The sequence below is a fragment of the Dasypus novemcinctus genome, chromosome 2 (assembly GCF_030445035.2).
Source record: "Dasypus novemcinctus isolate mDasNov1 chromosome 2, mDasNov1.1.hap2, whole genome shotgun sequence".
In the NCBI taxonomy this organism is placed as follows: domain Eukaryota; kingdom Metazoa; phylum Chordata; class Mammalia; order Cingulata; family Dasypodidae; genus Dasypus; species Dasypus novemcinctus.
In genome coordinates this window covers 160,137,768-160,155,458 of record NC_080674.1, presented here as the reverse complement: position 1 = coordinate 160,155,458, position 17,691 = coordinate 160,137,768, and the positions used below count along the sequence as shown (strand labels likewise).

At 54.9% G+C, this 17,691-nt stretch overlaps 1 protein-coding gene across 7 annotated transcripts in view; it reads right to left on the bottom strand.

Annotated features, from left to right (window-relative positions):
• Window positions 1-17,691, bottom strand: part of NDST1 (N-deacetylase and N-sulfotransferase 1) — an 89,792-nt gene that overhangs the window by 30,372 nt on the left and 41,729 nt on the right. For 6 of the 7 annotated variants that reach the window (XM_058281004.2, XM_071210749.1, XM_058281000.2 and 3 more), the window contains one exon: window positions 3,110-4,001. In XM_058281004.2, coding sequence (XP_058136987.1) covers window positions 3,110-3,622 — 513 coding nt within the window. In that variant the 5' untranslated portion in view covers window positions 3,623-4,001. Of the gene's footprint in view, window positions 1-3,109; window positions 4,002-6,014; window positions 6,210-17,691 lie in introns of those variants that run through there. The other variant, XM_023582671.3, reaches the window with a different exon arrangement.

The window sequence follows — 17,691 nt, the reverse complement described above, 5'->3', positions numbered from 1 at the left end:
GAGAGCCCTGAGCTGGGAATCAGGGGGCTGGCAGCCTGGAACAGTCTCAGCCATCGAGTAGCTGGCTGGCCTTGGGAAACCCACTTCTCTCTGAGCCTCAGCTCTCCCATCGGTCACAGTCTGCTCTGACATGTTCGCCTGTGGTTGGATTAGAAGGCAACATAGGGGTCATGACATGAGCTTGGTTGTCAGATCCTGGCTCTATGACTTACAAGCTGTGCAACTCTGGACAAGTCACTGAATTTTTTTGAGACTTGGTTTCTTATTCGAAAGTAAAGTATCTACTGCACAGAGCAGTTATGAGAATTAAGATACTGGCTAAAAAGCAAGGAACTCAGGGAGTGGATATGGCGCAGGTAGTTGAAAGCCTGCTTCCCACATGGAAGGTCCAGGGTTTGGTTCCTGGTGCCTCCCAAAAAACAAAAGAAAAAAAGCAGTGAGCTCAGTGGCACATAGTAAGCATTCAATTAAAGAGGCCAGGTAGCCCTCGCCAGTCCTCTGCCAGGATGTGCTCAGTCCCAGGGTGCCTGGAGTTGCAGGGATGACACATGGTGGGACGGTGGCTAGTTGGTCTTCCCCATTCAACCACCAGCCATCACTCTTTCTCTGTGCCAGGCTCTTTGTCAGGAATGGGGCTCCAGCCGAGGAAGACCCACTCATCACATGGTCAGAGCCACAAGACAAATACGACCACAGACTGCAGTTGCTGAAGCAGCAGATGACGAAGCATGGCAACTGCCATTTATTGATTGGCTCTGGTACCAGGCACTGTGCTTAGTGCTTTCCATCCACTGTCTGATTTTACCTTCAACATGGCCCAATGAGGCAGGTGCTGCAACTGGGCCCATTTTACAGATGGGGTTGAGCGTCCCTGCCCAAGGTCCCACTATTGATTAAGAGAAGGAAAGGTTTGAACCAGGGACTGGACTTTTAAGTCTATGGTTTCACACTGCCCTGGGAATCCAGCCACCAGTGGGAACTGGAAAATGAGAGTTGCCAGATCGCTGGAGTCAACAAACCCTGCAGGCTTGGCAAGCCCAATACTTAGCACTGCTGCTGGCCTTGCAGAGAGCAGAAACATGCAGCGTGACCACCAGAGGGCGCGGTTTGAGCAGAAAGTCACTGCTCGGAACCAATGAGGGGGCTTGTCTTGTGCAATTCCGTCCGGAGGAGCAGGAAGAACTAGAATTGCCACTGACCTCACAGTGTGACTTTGTGCATGGCCCTACCGTTTCCTGTGCCTTGTGTTTACCTTCTGTAGAGCAAGGAATTGGGACTGGGATTCAAGTTCAGTTGTATAGATTGTGCCACATGGGAACTCCGAGCACCGGATGTGACTTCTGATGCAACGTCTACCAAATCGATGGCATTCGAGGCTCCTGAACTCACCGCATAGTGGTTAAGACTATGGCCTCTGGAGTCAGACTGCCCGGGTTCAAATCCAGGGTCTATACTTTCATGGTGGACGACCTTCCTTTGCTTCAGTTTCCTTTTCTCAGATCAGGATGATCTCCTGCCTTGGAGGAGGGCTGATGGGTGTTACATGAGTTAATTTGTGTAAGCATGCGGAACAGTGCAGGGCACTGAGTGAGCCCTCGATCGTGTCAGCCATTCCGATGTGTTTCAGACCTGGAACCATAAGCCAGGCCAGCACTTCCCAAAGGTGCTCGGAGATCACACCAGTTGGGGAACAAATCTCAACAGGGGGCTGTACTGCAGGACTGCTAAGGGCCTTCAATTTCTTGGCTCACAAAACCTTTTTCAGTTGCAGAGCACCCTGCTGCATCAGTGTGTCAAAGAACAGAACGGGTGAAACGCAGCTGGACCATCCTCTGCCAGCATCGAGCACAAGCCCAAGCACATAGGCACACCAAGGAAGGCTTGGGGACAAATGGACACCCATGACTGGACATCAGCCACGTCTGACCCATCTCCTACTACCCTTCTCCCTGCTCACACCAAGCAAGAACCTGCCTCAGGTCCTTTGCACTTACTATTCCTCTGGCCTGAAAGGTTCTTTGCACAGAGTTGCATGGTTCACCCCCTCCCTTCCTTCCGGGTCACTTTACCAAAGAGGACGTCCTTGCCTATTGTGTCAGCCTCCCATACCACTATCCTCTCTGCCCTTTCTCTTTATTCCTTTCTGCTCTTATTACCATCTGCCACATTGTTTACTTGTTCATTGTCACGCACCCCCATCCCCGCTGCACCAAAATGTCAGCTCCACGAGAGCAGGGACTTTGTCCACTTCGATTTCTCCTGCATCCCAGTGCCAGCCCAGGACCTGAACATAGTGAGCTCTCAAATATTTACTGAATGAAGGAACAAATGTCCCGACGCACCCTGCAAGCCCCCCCGTTGCTTGCTTTCATTTTGCAGGTCAGAGTTCTCTGATTTGAGCCTCTGGATCCCCCCTCCACCCCCTCCTACCCCCTCCCTCCTCAAGGACAGACTCTCCACCACGCACTGTCAGCCAAGGCCCCCTGCCAGAAGCTGTTCTGGTGCCCCGCACAGCCCAGAGCGGTTCCTCACCTTCCACTGGGATTGCTTTCTCTTCTTTCTTTCCATGCAAAATGGCTCTGGCTCAGGAGGTACACAAACTGCACACCCCACCACAGCCAAGAGGAAAGAAAGCACGTGGGAAATGGAGCCCAAACGCTGTCTGGGTTCACATCCCGGCTACCCCACTTACAGGCTGCATAGACTCAAACAACCAAGCGCTCTGGAGCCTTGGTTTGCATCTGCAAAGGAGGGGATGCTCTCTCCCTGAGCAGGATCGTCACCGCAGGTTTAGAGGCCCCGGCAGGGCAGGCCTCTCCCATCCTGGTCCCCACTGTGGGCAAGACCCCAGGCGTGGCAGGCAACCCCCCGGCCAGGTGCCCCTAGTAAAGGCCAGAACCTACAAAGCACTTCCCGGGCGCCAGGCACGGTGTTTTCCCAGTGCTCTCCACATACTCACCATTTAGCCTTCATGCCAACCCTGTGTGGTAGGCGCTTTCATTACACCCGTTCCCAGGCGTGAAAACTCAGGCTCTCAGCCAGCCAGTGTGGAGGTGGGATTCACACTCGGCTGGAGCTCTGAGCTGCTCGGGACCCGCTCCCCGCGTACCTTGAAGAAGCCGATGATGCCCACGCCGTAGGCCACGCAGTACTTGTCCAGCAGCTCCCGGTTCCAAGCATCCAGGTTGACGTACTTGAGGATGTTCTCGTAGATGATGAGGGCGAAGCGGCCGCGGCCCTTGTCGGTGAGCGTGGGCATGTCGCCCTTGCCCGGCGCGATCTCCGTCCGGTACTTGAAGCGGCTGGACTCCAGGATGGCCACCACCTCCTGGCCCAGCTGCGAGTAGAGGCTCTCCACGAACACCAGCACCAGCGGGTCCGTGCGCGAAGGGGCGGCCGCCTGCACGGGCTTGAGCGGCAGCAGGCGACTGGGCGCCACGGGCGGGGGGTCCCCGCAGTCGGGCTCGGGGGCATCCGCCGACGGCTCCAGGCCGCGCTTCCAGCCATACAGGTAGTAGGCCGAGACGAAAACGCTGAACAGGCAGAAGACGAACAGCAGGAAGAGGATGGCCTGTGGGGACGCGTGCCGACACAGCCTCCGGAGGCGCGCCAGGGCGGGCATCCTGGCCCCGTGGCCTCGGCCGTCGGCGGCCCGGCCTGCCCTGGCCGCCCCAAGGCCCCAAGCAGAAGAGACACGAGAGTCCACCGACTAACAAATCCACGGAGACTCGGGAAGCGAGGCCGTCAGTGGGCAGCGGGAGTGGAGGGTCTGGGCCCCCCGGCCCTTCCCAGCCAGGGCGCAGTCCACAGGCCGGTCGCGCTCCTTCCTTCCTCTGCGCCCCTTTATGTCACCATGGCAAACCCCCGCGTGGTCCTGTGCAGAGTGGAAGTGCCCCACGGCGTCAGGGCCTCCTGGGGGGGCTGGGCAGCCGGCCAGAGGACACTGCGCAGGCCCGGGGCTGCCACATGCCGCTTGCTCGGTGGGGCCCAGAGGGCTACGGCTGTAGGGAGAAGAGGAGAGTGAGGCTCGTATTTTTAGGGTGAGCTAACTAAGGCACACACAACCTGACCTGGGCAGGCCTGAGTTCAAGGCCTGCTGCAGGATTTAGGAAGGCTCCTTGATCTCTCTGAGTCTCAGGTACCCCATCTGTGAAACGCGGCTGACAACAGCACCTACCTCATACAAAGCTGGATGATCAAGTCCAGTCGTATGTATAAATCAATTAGCAGGGCCTAGCAAATGGGCTCTCGGTTTGGTAGTTGCTATGTATTATCATCATCACTACCAGAGAACAAGACTAGATTAAAAAAAAAAAATCCAGAAGCAAGAACAGAGAGAGACCATAAACCTTTGAAAGGCCTAGGAGCTGGAGATGAAATTCTAAATCGCAACCACAGTCTCCCCTCATCTGCCTGTGGTGCTTCTCTCTGAATGGGCCCAGCAGCCCCAACGGACAGATGAGAAGACCGAGGCTCAGGTAGAAGTAGCAGAACCAGGATTCAAACCCAGGGCCATGCAGCATCAGTGCCCTGGCTGGGTGGGGAGACCCCAGGCAAGACATGCCCACCTCTCAAGCACCAGTGACCTTACCTGTAAAATACTCACCACAGGGCTGTGGTCAAGGTCAACTGAGTCAATCTATTTGCAGGGTGTGGCACAAGAAATGCTCAAAAAGGTGGCTGTCCTGCTTTGAACCTACCACAACCAAGCATCCTCATCCTCGGGGCATGTACTCACGGAGACACTCACCCACCCAGGACAGCGGGGGACCAAATCCCCTGCCCACCCAGGCAGCCCGAATTCTGGATTCCCAGTCTCAGTCCTCAGCTGACCCCCGAGGGCAGGGCTCCCTGCTACTCTCCAGAGAGGGTGAGTGAAGACCCACGCACCCGCACACCCCGCCCAGGCCCCATGCCTCACTCCAAACAGCAACCCCAAAACCCCGCCCTCTAGGCTCCCTTAAACTGGATTCAAAGCCACAGGGGGTGAGATCTTCGAGCAATCCAGGGAGCCACTTTCTAGCAGTGAGAGCTGCTAAAAGCTAGAAGGCAGCTCCCCGTGGGAAGGTGTGTGAGTCCGGAATGGGGCGCCCAGGTAGGGAAGCCAAGCCACGGCAGACTCGGGGGTGGAGAGCTTTAAAATCCCTCCAGCCTCGAGACAACAGAGGGCTCAGCACGGGTACAGCAGCCCAGCAGCCCAACAAGCGCGTCCAGGAATTCATCCCAGAAAGAGGAATTGTAGAAGTATGTAAAGATCTCCCCAAAGAATACGAATCCCAGCACTGTTTATTAAGAGCAAGTGCCCAACAACAGGAGATTGTCTTTAGAAATTATAGTATGAGCATATGATGGAATCCTAGGCAGCCATTTACAATTACATCAAAGGACATTGACTGATAGAAATGTAATTGTCATATGTTATTGTTAAAGTGGGAAACATTTATACAACAGTATGTGTAATTATATGTTTTATTAAAAAATTTTTAATGCATAGACCAGAAACTGGTGCTAAATTAAAAAAACAAAAATGCTAACAGTGATTCTCTCGGGGTGATTTTGATTTTCCTCTTTTTATTTATCTATGTTTCCTAAATTTTCTACAAAAGCCACTCATTATCTTGTGAAAATAAGAAAACAGACATCTTCTAAAGACATGCTCAGAAGGGAGGGGCAGGGGTGCAGGGCGCTGAGGAGAGGTCTGGCCTAGGTGCCGAAACACAGGTTCTAGTCCCGGATGTGCCACAACGCGTGCGTGACCCTGAGCCCACCCGGCCCCTCTCTGGGCTTCCTGCCTGTTAGAAGGGGACTTGGGCCAGCTGATCTCTGGGGCTCTTCACCTCTGATATTCTACAATTCAGCACCTACCAGGTGCTAGCACCATGGGGAGCCAGAGTTAGCCAAGAAAATAGACCCCAACAATGCAGAGTGACAATGCAGCAGCGGCAGGAGGGAAGGGGGTTGGGGAGAACTGAGGGGGTGAGGGGCTGGGGAAGGGTCCCTGGAGGAGGTGGTACCTGAGCTCACGGGAAGAGCAAGTACGGGCTGGCCAGGCGTAGAAGAGGGAACAGCACATGCCACGGCTTGGAGATGGGGAGTAGACAGGGCTCCCTGGGACTTCCTGCAGTTCTCGCTGAGCAAGACAAGAAGGGGGCAGGTCCCCTGGACGCAGCCAGGAGGGCCGGGGTGACTGGTCCTGTTTATGCCCAGGGTGAACCGTGGCCCATTTACCACCGATAAGAGCCGCTCTTTGCCCTGTGGTCACACCCGAGCCCCACCCCTTGGTCTCGAGGAGAGGCAGCGGTGCCCTGATGGTGCCCTGCTCATCGCCAAAGCCACCCGACTCTCCAGAAGAGCAAGAGGTCGGCACAGAAGGAGCCACCAGCCCCTCCCCCTGCAGGCTGACCCTCCTCGGTCCCCACTAACAGCCACTCAGCATGTTCATGATGCAACCGGCAGGCAGGCTCGGACATCTGGGGGTCATGGACCCTGTGCCTCCAACAAAATTTTTCCCCAAGAAAATATGCACATATGCTGGCAAATGTTACAGTGATTGCAAGAAGTTCAGTCCCTGCCGTCCCTCCCCAAGCCCATCCACGGTCCTAAAACCCTGCAGAGTGGTTAAACATGCAGACGGGAGCCAGGCAGCTTTAGTTCAAACCTAGGCGCCACCACTCAGTAGCTGTGTAACCTTGGAGAAGTTCTTTAACTTCCTTGTGCCACACTTTCCTAACCTGTAAAACAGGAAAATTTTGTAGACCTCTCAAGGCTGTGAAAATTCAGTGAGCTGATACAGACTCAGAATGGCGCCTGGCACACAATGAGTGCTGAATAATTGTCAGCAGCTATTATCAGGCACCACTGCTGCTGATAGCACACCCAGGCAACAATCCCTGAGGAGGTGCAGTGCGGCTTACGAAGCACTTGGAGCTCATCTCTGGGCTCTGCTCTCTCACAGCCCTGAGTCAGGCGGGGGAGTGGACACCCATCCTACAGATGAGACAAGGTCTCAGAGGGAGCCACGCCTGCTCTCGGTCCTGGGCCTCAGACTCAGAATACCAGGTTTGGTGGGGCCCAATACAGACAGATGGACAGACGCTGCCGTCCACCCCACACACCTGGAAAGGATCTCCAACTCCAGAGGCCGTGGCCTTTCCTGGGAGCAGGAGGGGCAGGGGCTGTGCAGTGAGAGGCCGGGAGGCTGGGGATAAGGCTGTGCAACAGTCAGCCAGAGAGGGGGTGAAGGCAGATGGGAGAAGGGAGGAAGAGGAGGCCAGATCCCCTGGGGCCCCAAGGCAGAGAGTGGCTGTTTGGTAACCAAAACACTGACCACCCAGCTTGCCTGCTAGGGGGCCTGCAGCACTGCCCCCAGTGCAACCCCCTGCAAGGCCTGGCGCCAGCCATTCAATGCCCTCCTCACCCGCCTGCATTCCTGTGGCCAAGGGGCAGAGAGCTGGGGGGCTTCTGATGCCCCTGGAGCCAGCAAGGCCTCAAGGCCAGCTGGGCGCTGAGGCCTCCATGCCCGCTCCTGCCCAAGCTATCTGCCACCCGGCCCTGGGCCTGCCCGGGCCTCGGCAGCATCCCCCCTTCCCCTGAACCCCAGCCTCGCCCAAGCTTGGTCATGCCTCCAGGCTTTGGGTAATGAAGTTCCCATGGCCTGGAATGCTTCCCCCACCCTAGGGACACTTACTCATCCTTCAGGACCCCAGTCCAATGTCACCACCTCTCTGATGTCATCTCCAACTACTGCCCCCTTTCCTGCCCCCACCTCCTATTCCTCAGGTTCCCTTCCCATCCCACTCTACAGACTGAAAACTGGGACCTTCTGGCGAAAAGAGAATGCAGATGTGTGGTCTTCGGATTTCACAGACGCTTTTTTTTTTTTTTAATTTGGGATTTGTTATCAATCCTTTAAAATCAGAGATATTAAAAGTCAGATCTTCCACACATTCTTTAAAGGGGGCACATGCTGATGTCTGTGTGCACACAGACCCCCTGGCCACATCGGCTGAGGCACTTGCAGCTGCCCACCTCAGATGGGCCGGGCCTTCCTTAGTGGACACAGTCCCCATCTCACTCTCATCTCCCATCCCACCTCCTCTCCTCATCGCACTCTCTGCCCAGCCCTGGGCACATCTGAGCGAGCGGTCTGTGCAGAGTGAGCTCTGGCCATCTGTATACACATCTCTGCCCCCTGCGTCCCGTGGACTCTCGGGGCAGGGCGATGATTTACTGACCTCTGCACGGGCAGTCCTCCTGGTGCCGGCACATAGGAAGCCCTTGACAAACAGCAATTTCCTTCCTCCCTCTCCCCACCAGCCCGGGGCCCTTCAGGGGCAGGGACCAATGCTGATTCATCCTGAAAGCTCGACTGCTTTCCCCAGGGTCACCTACTTGTTAAGAATTCAGGATATGAATGAATGAACAGCTGTTACTATCCCCAATTTACAGAGGAGACTGAGGCTCCAAGGTACAGTGACTTGCCACAGTCATGTGGGAAACAGCTAAATCTTAAACATAGATTTCCTCCCTTCTTCAAGCCTGGTCTTTTCACCCCTTCATTATACACAGGTGTTTCTCTAATAAAACCACCACCACCACCGTAATCATTGTCATTATTACACTGTTACCATGTATTGAATACTTGCTATGCTCCTTTCACTGCGCTAAGGACTTTTGCATGCATTATTTCATTTCATTCTTATAACGAATACTGTCAAATCACATTTACAGTTGAGGAAAAGGCTCGGAGAGGTTAAGTCACTTGCTCCAAATCACACAGCTAGTCAGTGGCAGAGCTGAAATTTGAACCCAGAAACTTTGAGAGGGAACCAGCTGCAGAACCTGCAGGGGAACCTTGGCTGAGGATGAGGAAACATTGGGAAGGGGTGGGGTAAGCACGGAAGGGAGCACAGCCAGGCCCCTGCCATGCTCTCTCAGCCTTCACCAAGGTGCTTTCCCTGCCAAGGTGCTGGGGATAATGACTGAGATGCTCTGGTTGCCATGGAGACACCATGGCAACGCCACACTTTCAGAAAATACCACGGTAACTGTGGCCACTGCTCTAGAGCTGAAAGTGACTCCTTACCCCACCCCCTGAAAAAAACGCTCTGGTTCCCCCAGGTCCTCCTGGGATGGAAGGAGCAGAAAATGGGGGCCTTCTTATGGGAAGAGGCCCAGTTTGGGCCCTGCTGAAGGGGTGAGCTCTAGAAGTGAGGCCAGGAGCTCCCTGAGGGCAGGCACAGAGACTGAGCTTCCTGTGCCTTCCACAGTGACGTGGACCTAACCACCCCAGCTTACCTGTCCTGAGTGCCTACTGTGTGCCAGCAGGCATCCTGGGAGGGCTGGCCGCACCATCTCATTTCACCCTAACAGCCTGATGGGCGCCGTCCAGGGGCTGCCAGCACAGCAGTTAGGAGCACAGGCTGGAGCCAGCCTGCCTGGGCTTGAGTCTTGGCTCCATTATTTACTAGCTTTCTGACCTTTCAGCAAGTCCTTCAACCTCTCTGCACCTCAGTTTCCCCAATTGAAAAACGGGGTTTATGCTACTTATCTACCTTACAGGGTTGCTGGCAAGACAAAGAGAAATGATGCATATAAAACACTCAGCTCAGTGCCTGGCACATGGTAACACAGGCTCCTAAATTATTACCTATTTAACAAACGTGGAAACTAAAGCTCAGGAGGGAATTGGCCCAAGGTCACATATCAATAGATCCAGAAAGAAAGGGAGAGGGAAGAGGTCAGGCTGAAGTCAGAGAATAGCAAGAGAATGGGCTCCAGGAAGGGAGGACACTGGGTGTCAAGAACAAGAAAATGGCCCGTTCCCTCATTCTGTATTTTTTGAGCACCTATGAGGTGCCAGGCCCAGTAGTGGGCTCTGAAAATGCAGTGGTGACCGAGAACACCCGTGATGGCTTCGAAAGCCCGTGGGCTCTGAGGTTGTGTGTGGCTGGTATGATGCTGCCACAGAATGAATGGGGAAAGGTCCTCAGAGCCCCGCCCAGCCCAGATTTTATTTCCTGTCTGCGTCATTCCTGACAATGTCCCTGCAGGTCCCCCTCCCCACTCTACACGCAGCACACTCATATGCTCACAAATGCACAGGCAAACTCACACGGCGCTAACACGCTCAAATGGAGACATCTCAGGCACAGGAACCACAGAGAAGAACCGGGGGCCGTGAGAGGGGGTCGGTGCAAGAAGGGCCCTGTGAGCAGGCCTGAAGAAGGTATGTGAATGGGCACCAGGCTGGGGTGGGGACTGGGGTGGGGGAGGAGCTGGGGAAAGGGGAACCGGCAGGCCCAGGCACTGATAATCCCACAGCCGCCCCAAAGCCACGCCCCACAGCTGACCCAGCCCCTCCCAGCCTGTCACACCCCCAGCACAGTCAGGCCACCACCCACCACCTAGCCACACCCCACAGCCACCCAGTTCCACCAGTGCCTGGGCCACAGCCTGCCCCACCCACCATATACAGCACAGCAAAGAAAACCCTCCTCCACATTTGCTTCCCAGCTGTGCAGGAGTTTCTCCAGCGCAATTACACCCCTGGGAGGCCCAGACCAGAAGCAAATCCCTTCCTCTGCTGGAATTCACCACACACCCCATCCCCCACCACCCCGCAGTGCCGCCTGGACAGGGGCCAAGTTGCTGCCCATCAGTCACCCTGGAGTCCAGGCTGCCACCACCAGGGGACACTCAGAGGTCTGGCTCCGTCGCAGGTCTGCAGAGCTTGCAGTCCAGCCTCAATGAGCAGACTAGACACCGCAGCCCAGGGAAAGGAAAGGACCCACTGGGGTCACACGGACAGGCCTGCCAGCCTCGGCCAAGGCCAGCCTCGGCCAGGAGTTGGACTCCGCCTGCTCTGAACCCCACCAGGCGATGCCAGACTCTCAACAGCCAGATGGCAGCAGCTCTCGCAGCTGTAACGCTGGCCTCCCAACTTAACTGAAAGCTTTCCAAGGCAGAAGCAGCTACTCCTTCCCTTGCCCATTCACAACCAGGAGCATGCCCCGTGGTGGGTACTCAAGAGGCATGTATCCCTTCTAATTTCTTTCCCCCTTTTTGAATCTTCTCTGAGGAATCTCCAAGGAAATGCATTAATTCTATTAACTTCCAAGTAGTACATACTACCTGACTGTACTAAATGCTATTATTTAACGCTTCAAGAATGCTGTGACCTATCATGCCCCTCACTATACAGATGAGGATACTGAGGTCGTGAGAGGGCCGGTCACAGAGCTGGTGACTGGAATGGATGGGACTCTCGGCACAGAGCCTCCTGTCTCCGGAGCCCGGGCTCTTCTTTCTTCAGTTCCATAGGCCCCGTCAGCTTACCTACCAGAGCCAACTCATGCCAGGTGCCTACACGTCCCATTCTCTGCTCCCTTTGAAGGATTTTCTTTCTGTTTTTTTTGTATCCCATTTCACGTGTGTTTTAGCAGCACAAGCAGCCTCTAATGATCCTTCTTAGGAAAAGACCCATAAATCATCCATCAATCAACAAGCACACTAAGCAGAAAGCCCCAGTTCACTAGTTCTCAACTTGGGAATTTGTTCTGGGTTCCCTAGCAAAGACGACCCAACAGAAAACCTCAGGAGCTTAGTCCCCACTTACTGGGAATTTGCTCTTATTCCAACAGGGTTGGGTTGAGAGGTTACCTTTGTACCAGCTCTGAAGAAAGGGTTTACTGAGCAAATAAACAAGACATTTTGAGATGGGGGCGTTACTGTGGAGAACATCCCAAGTCTGGACAAACTTCCCTCCAGCTCCATGGAAGCTTGTACCACAAACCAAGGGTTGACAGGCCATTTGCAGGAAATGCTTATCCATTAGCCCATGAGGCTTCCCAGAATAGGGCTCCCTCTCCACCCATCCCCCTAATCTGCCTACAAGAGACTCAAATCCATCCCCAACTATGCATTAGCATTACAGGCACTCAAAAGGAATGGAACGACATTTCCTTACAAATATCCTAACCTTCCTTCCTGAGAGAGTGGCAACAGCTAACACTAACTGAGCTCCTGCTAACTCGCCAGGGCTTGGTCAAGTGCTTGCCCTGCTTTTCCAAGTTCAGTTCTCATGACAACCCTAAGAGGGACTGTTGCTGCTGGGCTCACTTTTCAGACAAGGAAACCAAGGTGCAAAGAGGAAAAGGGACCGATTCAAGGCCACACAGCTAGGCAGATGTGGAGCTAGGACTGCCCCAAGCCAGGTCACCTCAGAGCACCTGCTGGTAAGCTGTCTGCAGTCTCTGCCCAGCATTCCACATTACTCCTGAGCTCCTAAGCCAGCTCCACAGGTGACAGCATGCCTGGGAGACTTCCTGAAAGTGGCCTCACAGCTGCCCAAAGCCCCAGCTTCTCTAGCACCAGGGAGTTTCAGCCTCCTGGAAGAGCCTGACTTGGCAGAGAGGGACACCACAGGTTCCCAAAAGGCAGGATCTCAGTCAGTGTCTGAGGGGTCTCCATCATCCCAGGCAGGAAGGGGGCTCCATAAGAGAAAGTAGGGCTGCCTCCATGCCCCAGATGGAGGCCTCACTCTCAGGAGGAGAGAGGCAGGAATGGGGGTCAGAAGCAGGAGACCTCAGCTAGCAGTGAGGAGGAGAAGGGCAGCAGGCAGGCCTCATGGGCTTGCTGTGTGCCAGGCACTTACCAAACACGGCCCAATCATTACCTCATGTCGTCGTCATTTATTCCTAGTGACTTAAACAATACTACCTTACCCTGAACTTCTTCCTTATCTGCCTCCCCCACTGAGGAGCTGGGAAATGCTTGTCACCCCCCACCTCTGCCCTCCCACATGCCTACTCCAGGACCCCAGATACCCCAAGAGATTCTGAGAAGTAGGTATACTCAGGGGGCCTCTATTTCATGGCTCTGAAAGCCAAAATCCATGGGCCTAGCATATACACCAGCATCCCAGCCCCTCCCCAGGCTCCCAGCACTCAGGGAACAAAAGGGCAGTGACCCTTTTGAGTGAACTAGGGCCCCCCCCAACCCACGAGGTCCAGAGCTAAGGATGGGTGTTGGCAAGAAGAAGGAGACGGGAGATGAGCCTCCGGGTTGTCGCGGCACCTTCACGGGCTCCCCGTCTGACTGGGGCAAGTCCCTTCCCTTCTCTGAGCCTCTATTTCCTCAAGTGCACAGTGAAGGGTTTGGACTAGATGAGGTTTGTGACCTTCTAGAAACTAAAAACGAATAAAGGCTGTTTGCAGGCTCTCTTCCCAGACACGCACCATGTTTCACATCAGTTGAGGGTAGCTGTGACCGCCCCCTGCCAAAAGCTAAGTTAAGAACATGGAGATTCTCCCCCAGGCCCTCTGGCTTTGATAAGCCGTGGTCCTTGCGGCCTAGACAGGACCCAAAGCATAGATGTCACTTCTGGGCGGCCCATGACTCCCCACTCCAGCTTTCCTCATGGCCCTAAGGTAAATATTTAACTCTCAGACTTGCTGGCTGCAGGTGGATTTGGGGACTTGCCTACCTGGCAAAAAAAACCTCAACAGAAACTCAGCCCTTCCTTCCCATCCCTCCACCTCCTCCCATCTTCCTCCTCTCAGCGTCACCAGATCGGCCCTGGGCCATCTCCCTAGGGCATCCCAGGAGCTGGGACACTTGAGGAACCTGCTTCTGATCTTGATTCAGACAGGGCCCAGGGCCGCCACGGAGAACCAGTCCTGCCCAGCCCTGCACCCCGACCCCACTGCTTGCACATGCACACACCCCCACACGGACACACACACAGTCAGACAGAAAGAGCCAGAGGACCCGGCATGAGCAAAAGGCTGGGGACAGTGCTTAGAGGGGACAGTGAGGCCAGACAGGCTGGAGGAGTCGGGAGACAGTGCCGAGACCTAGCAGGCTGCTGGCAGCGGCTGCTCGGCTCTTCCTCCTGCCAGCTGCAGCCGCTTCGCAGCTTCATGCTTCTCACTCAGCTCACTACACCTAATCCTGGCGCCAGGACAAATGGCAGTCAGCTCAGTCCCTGGGAGGGAGGGAAGGGCAGAGAGAGGGAGGAAGGAAGGAGGTGGCCCCAGGGCACCCTGAACTACCAGCCACCTTCCCACAGGCCTCCCCCCCCACACCCTTCATCAAGGGCCACCGGCCCCTATCTCCACCAGCCCCTCCTCCTCCACTGCAGGAAAAGAATGCCTCCCTCCACTCCTGTAGCCCGCGCAGGGATCCCCACAGCAGAAAGGGACCCCAACCTGGAGGTACTTGCCAAAGAAGAAGAGACAGCGCCGTCCGGACCCACGTGTCAGTCATCTCTCTGGCCCCACTTGAGAAAGGGGGCAGCCAGGAGTGGAAGGAGCCCTGGCTGGCAGCAAGGACAAGCAGTTCTCGTCCTAGTTGTGCCTGACTCCCTGAGTCCCTATGTGACCACAGGCAAGGCCCATCCCCCTTCTAGGCCTCAGTTTCTCCATCTGTCCTAAGAAGAAGAAGAGCCCCTATCAGGGCCAGATCGCGTTAAAAGTACATGAGGTTGGCTTTGGGCCCCTGCCCCCACCCCAGGTCAGCTGCCAGGTCTCCCCATTGCTCCACCTTCTGCAAGGAAGAAAGGTGACTGATAGAGGCACAGATAGAAGGTTTTGGAATCCGTGTCAGAACGTTAAAATCCTAGAACAGAAAAGGCCTTAAGAAGCCAAGCCAAGCCGAGACCCAGAGAGGAGAAGCAACTCAGCCAGAGTCACACAGTAAGCTGGAAAAGGGCCAGGCTAGCTCGGGTTCTCTTCTCAGCAGCCAACACTTAAAGAGTGTCCACTTGAACAGGTATTTGCCTTGTTAGAGGATACCAGAGAGAGCACAAGACAACATGCTGATGGCAGAATTTTAGGCCTCAAGAGCACCAGTACAGGGGAAAGGATGTAGCTCAAGTGGTTGAGCACTTGCTTCCCATGTACAAGGTCCTGGGTTTGATCCCCAGGACCTCCTTAGAAAAAAAAAGAAGAGTAGCAGTAAAAAAACAAATGGTTGGTTTTTGTACATGTGTGGCTTAGGGATAGAGACTGGGTTGGCTTTCCAAGGCTCCATCACGTCACACCACAAGGGTGGCCTACACTTCCACCAGCCACAGGTAAATCCTAGGAACCCCTGCCAGGGATTAGCAGCCTTGGCCACCTCTTGAGTCATCAGAGGCCGAGCCAGGAGGCCAGGGGTGGTGACTGAAAGACTGGCCCAGATGGACTCCCCAAGACCAGACGGAGAAAGAGCCCACCCCAGAAGATGCCAAAGCCTTGGGGAAACTGAAAAACCTTCAGGCCTGGGGGCCAAAATGGAGGGGGGCCAGGTGGTAGGGGCTGGGACAGGTTGGGGGAAGGTGTGTTGAAGAGGAAGGGAAAAGCTTTGTGGCATCTGGCGCTGTAGAAGCCCCCTTATCTCCTGGAGGCCTGGTGGGCACAACAGGAGGCCTGCTGAGACCAAGGAGCCCCCTCCCACCAGTGCTCACATGAAAGCAGCCTCAGCCCACCAGACCTGCTGGGGCTTGTCACCACGACAGGGCCTCCCTCCTCTCCCCAAGAGAGAGGAGGCTCGACATGCTTACAGGAAGGCAGGCACAGCCACCCTGGGGAGGGGGCCGGAGGTAGGGGGAGAAGGGAGGTCCTCGCTTTCTCTAGAACACAAACAGCTCGAGAGCAGAGACAGACAAGAAGTGCTGATGACCTACTTAACGTGGCTCTTTTTAAAGAGGCCCGGGGTGGTCTCCATGAAACTCTAGAAGCTGCTTTGCAGATGTCCCCACAAGCCCAAGTTGGGGAAACAGCACACAGGACCAGGAGACTTGAAGCAAGTGTCTCGGGGTCACACAAGTGCACAGTCAGCACCCTAGAGTGTGTGCCTACTTAAATTTTGTGCCCTGCACTTGGCTCCCCCAAGTCCCAGCCTTGCACTCAGCTACCAGTGACCTGGGACAAGCACCTGCTGCCTTCTGGGCCTTGCTCTGTTCACCTGTAAAATGGAAAATAGTGCCAAGGGCCAGACCAGATGATTCCAGGGGCCCTCCTGACTCTAAGGTGGGTGATTCTGTAGGGAGTATGACCAATCGACATCTCCACAGCTCACTGCTGGGCCCAATGGCCCAACTCCCTGCCATCAAGAACCCACAGGGCACCATGCTCTGGGCCCAAGCACATTACACAACCACACCGTACAACTAGGTGCAGACCTTTGCTAAATGCTTTGCTTCGACATACGTGGAAACTGAGGCTCGTGGAAATTAAGCAACTTGCTCCAAGCTCCCACTTGGGAACTGCTTTAGCTGAGATTCAAACCAGTATCTGGCTTAATCCCCACATTCCACGGTATCAGCACGGACAACCTAAAACCCACGGGGGCCCCAAAGATGCCATCGGATATTTCACCTGCCACGTTCTCTGGTCTGTAACGCTGAGGTGAACGTAAAAGGCAGGCTGCTTGACGGCAGGGAGCAGGCAGGCAGTGCTGGGGAAGCTCATGTGGGTGTCCCAGTGTACCACAGGTGAGCCAGTGCACAGCCAAGGCGGTTGTCACCATCAGCACACAGCAGCCTTCACTGACCGCTTTTGAATCATTACACAGATGTAAAGCTTTTTCACAGACATTTCTATTTCTTGAAGTCACATGACAACTTTATGAAAGCAAAGCAGTAATTTCTTCCCCCTTTCTCAAATGAGGAAAAGTGGAGGATGAGCGACATCCCAAAAGAACGCAGAGTGAATCAGTGTCTGCGCCAGAGCATGGAGCCCAGATCCTCTGCCTCCGGGTCCAGGGCTCCGGCTATTCCTCCTTGCTTGGACTTTTCAGTTCCTCCAGCTCCAATGGGCCTTTATGGTAACAGTGACCATATTTGAGACTTACTCTGTGCCAAGTACTGCATCCCCACACACACTTTGCATATCATTTAGTCATCATGACCTCCCCATCCATTAGATAGTGCTGTTTTCATTTCACGGATGGAGACACTAAGGCTCAGAAACATTGTGATCTTGCCCAAGGTCGTCACGTGAGGATGGGAATTCAAACCGAGGTCAGCCCTGCTCTGCTCTGGGGCCTGAGCTCTGAACCTGTGTGCTACACTGCTTGGTCTGGAAGAATCGGGAGGGGGATAGGAGACCAGACACACTCGAACAGGGGGTGTACATGGGAGGTTATGGTAAGATGATAGTAATAGGAGGACAAACAAAGCTCCTGGGGAGCCCACGAGAGGGAGGCTGCTAGAAGCACACGGGCAACAGGCCAGGAGGTGGAGCAAGGGGCATGGGAACAGAGGAGTGACAGATGAGGGAGGTAGCCTTTGTGAGACCTTGGTCAAATGCCTTGCTTCTCTGGACCTCAGTTTCCCCAAGCTTAAAAAAAAAAAATCCCCAGAAGATCTCCAGAGTCACCTCCATCCCTAAAGACCCTTGGAGCCTGAAAAAGCAGGCAATGCCTGGCACAGGCCTGGTGACTGCCTGGCCGCAAGCCCTGGGGGACTCTGAAATGTCCTTGGCCATCTTGGCACAGCACAACTGCTGGGAAGCAGGACTGCAGAAGCACAGGGCTCAACTGGGGTGCCGAGGAGCTACAGAAATGTTGGTACTGAGGGGACCATGTTCCGCCCACTGTCATCTCTCTAGGGCTTCACTTGAGCAGGCACCACCCAGCCTGGCTCCAGACCGGGAACTGAGGTCACGTCCAAGAGGCCAGTGGAATGCCATTCCAGGGCCTGCCCTG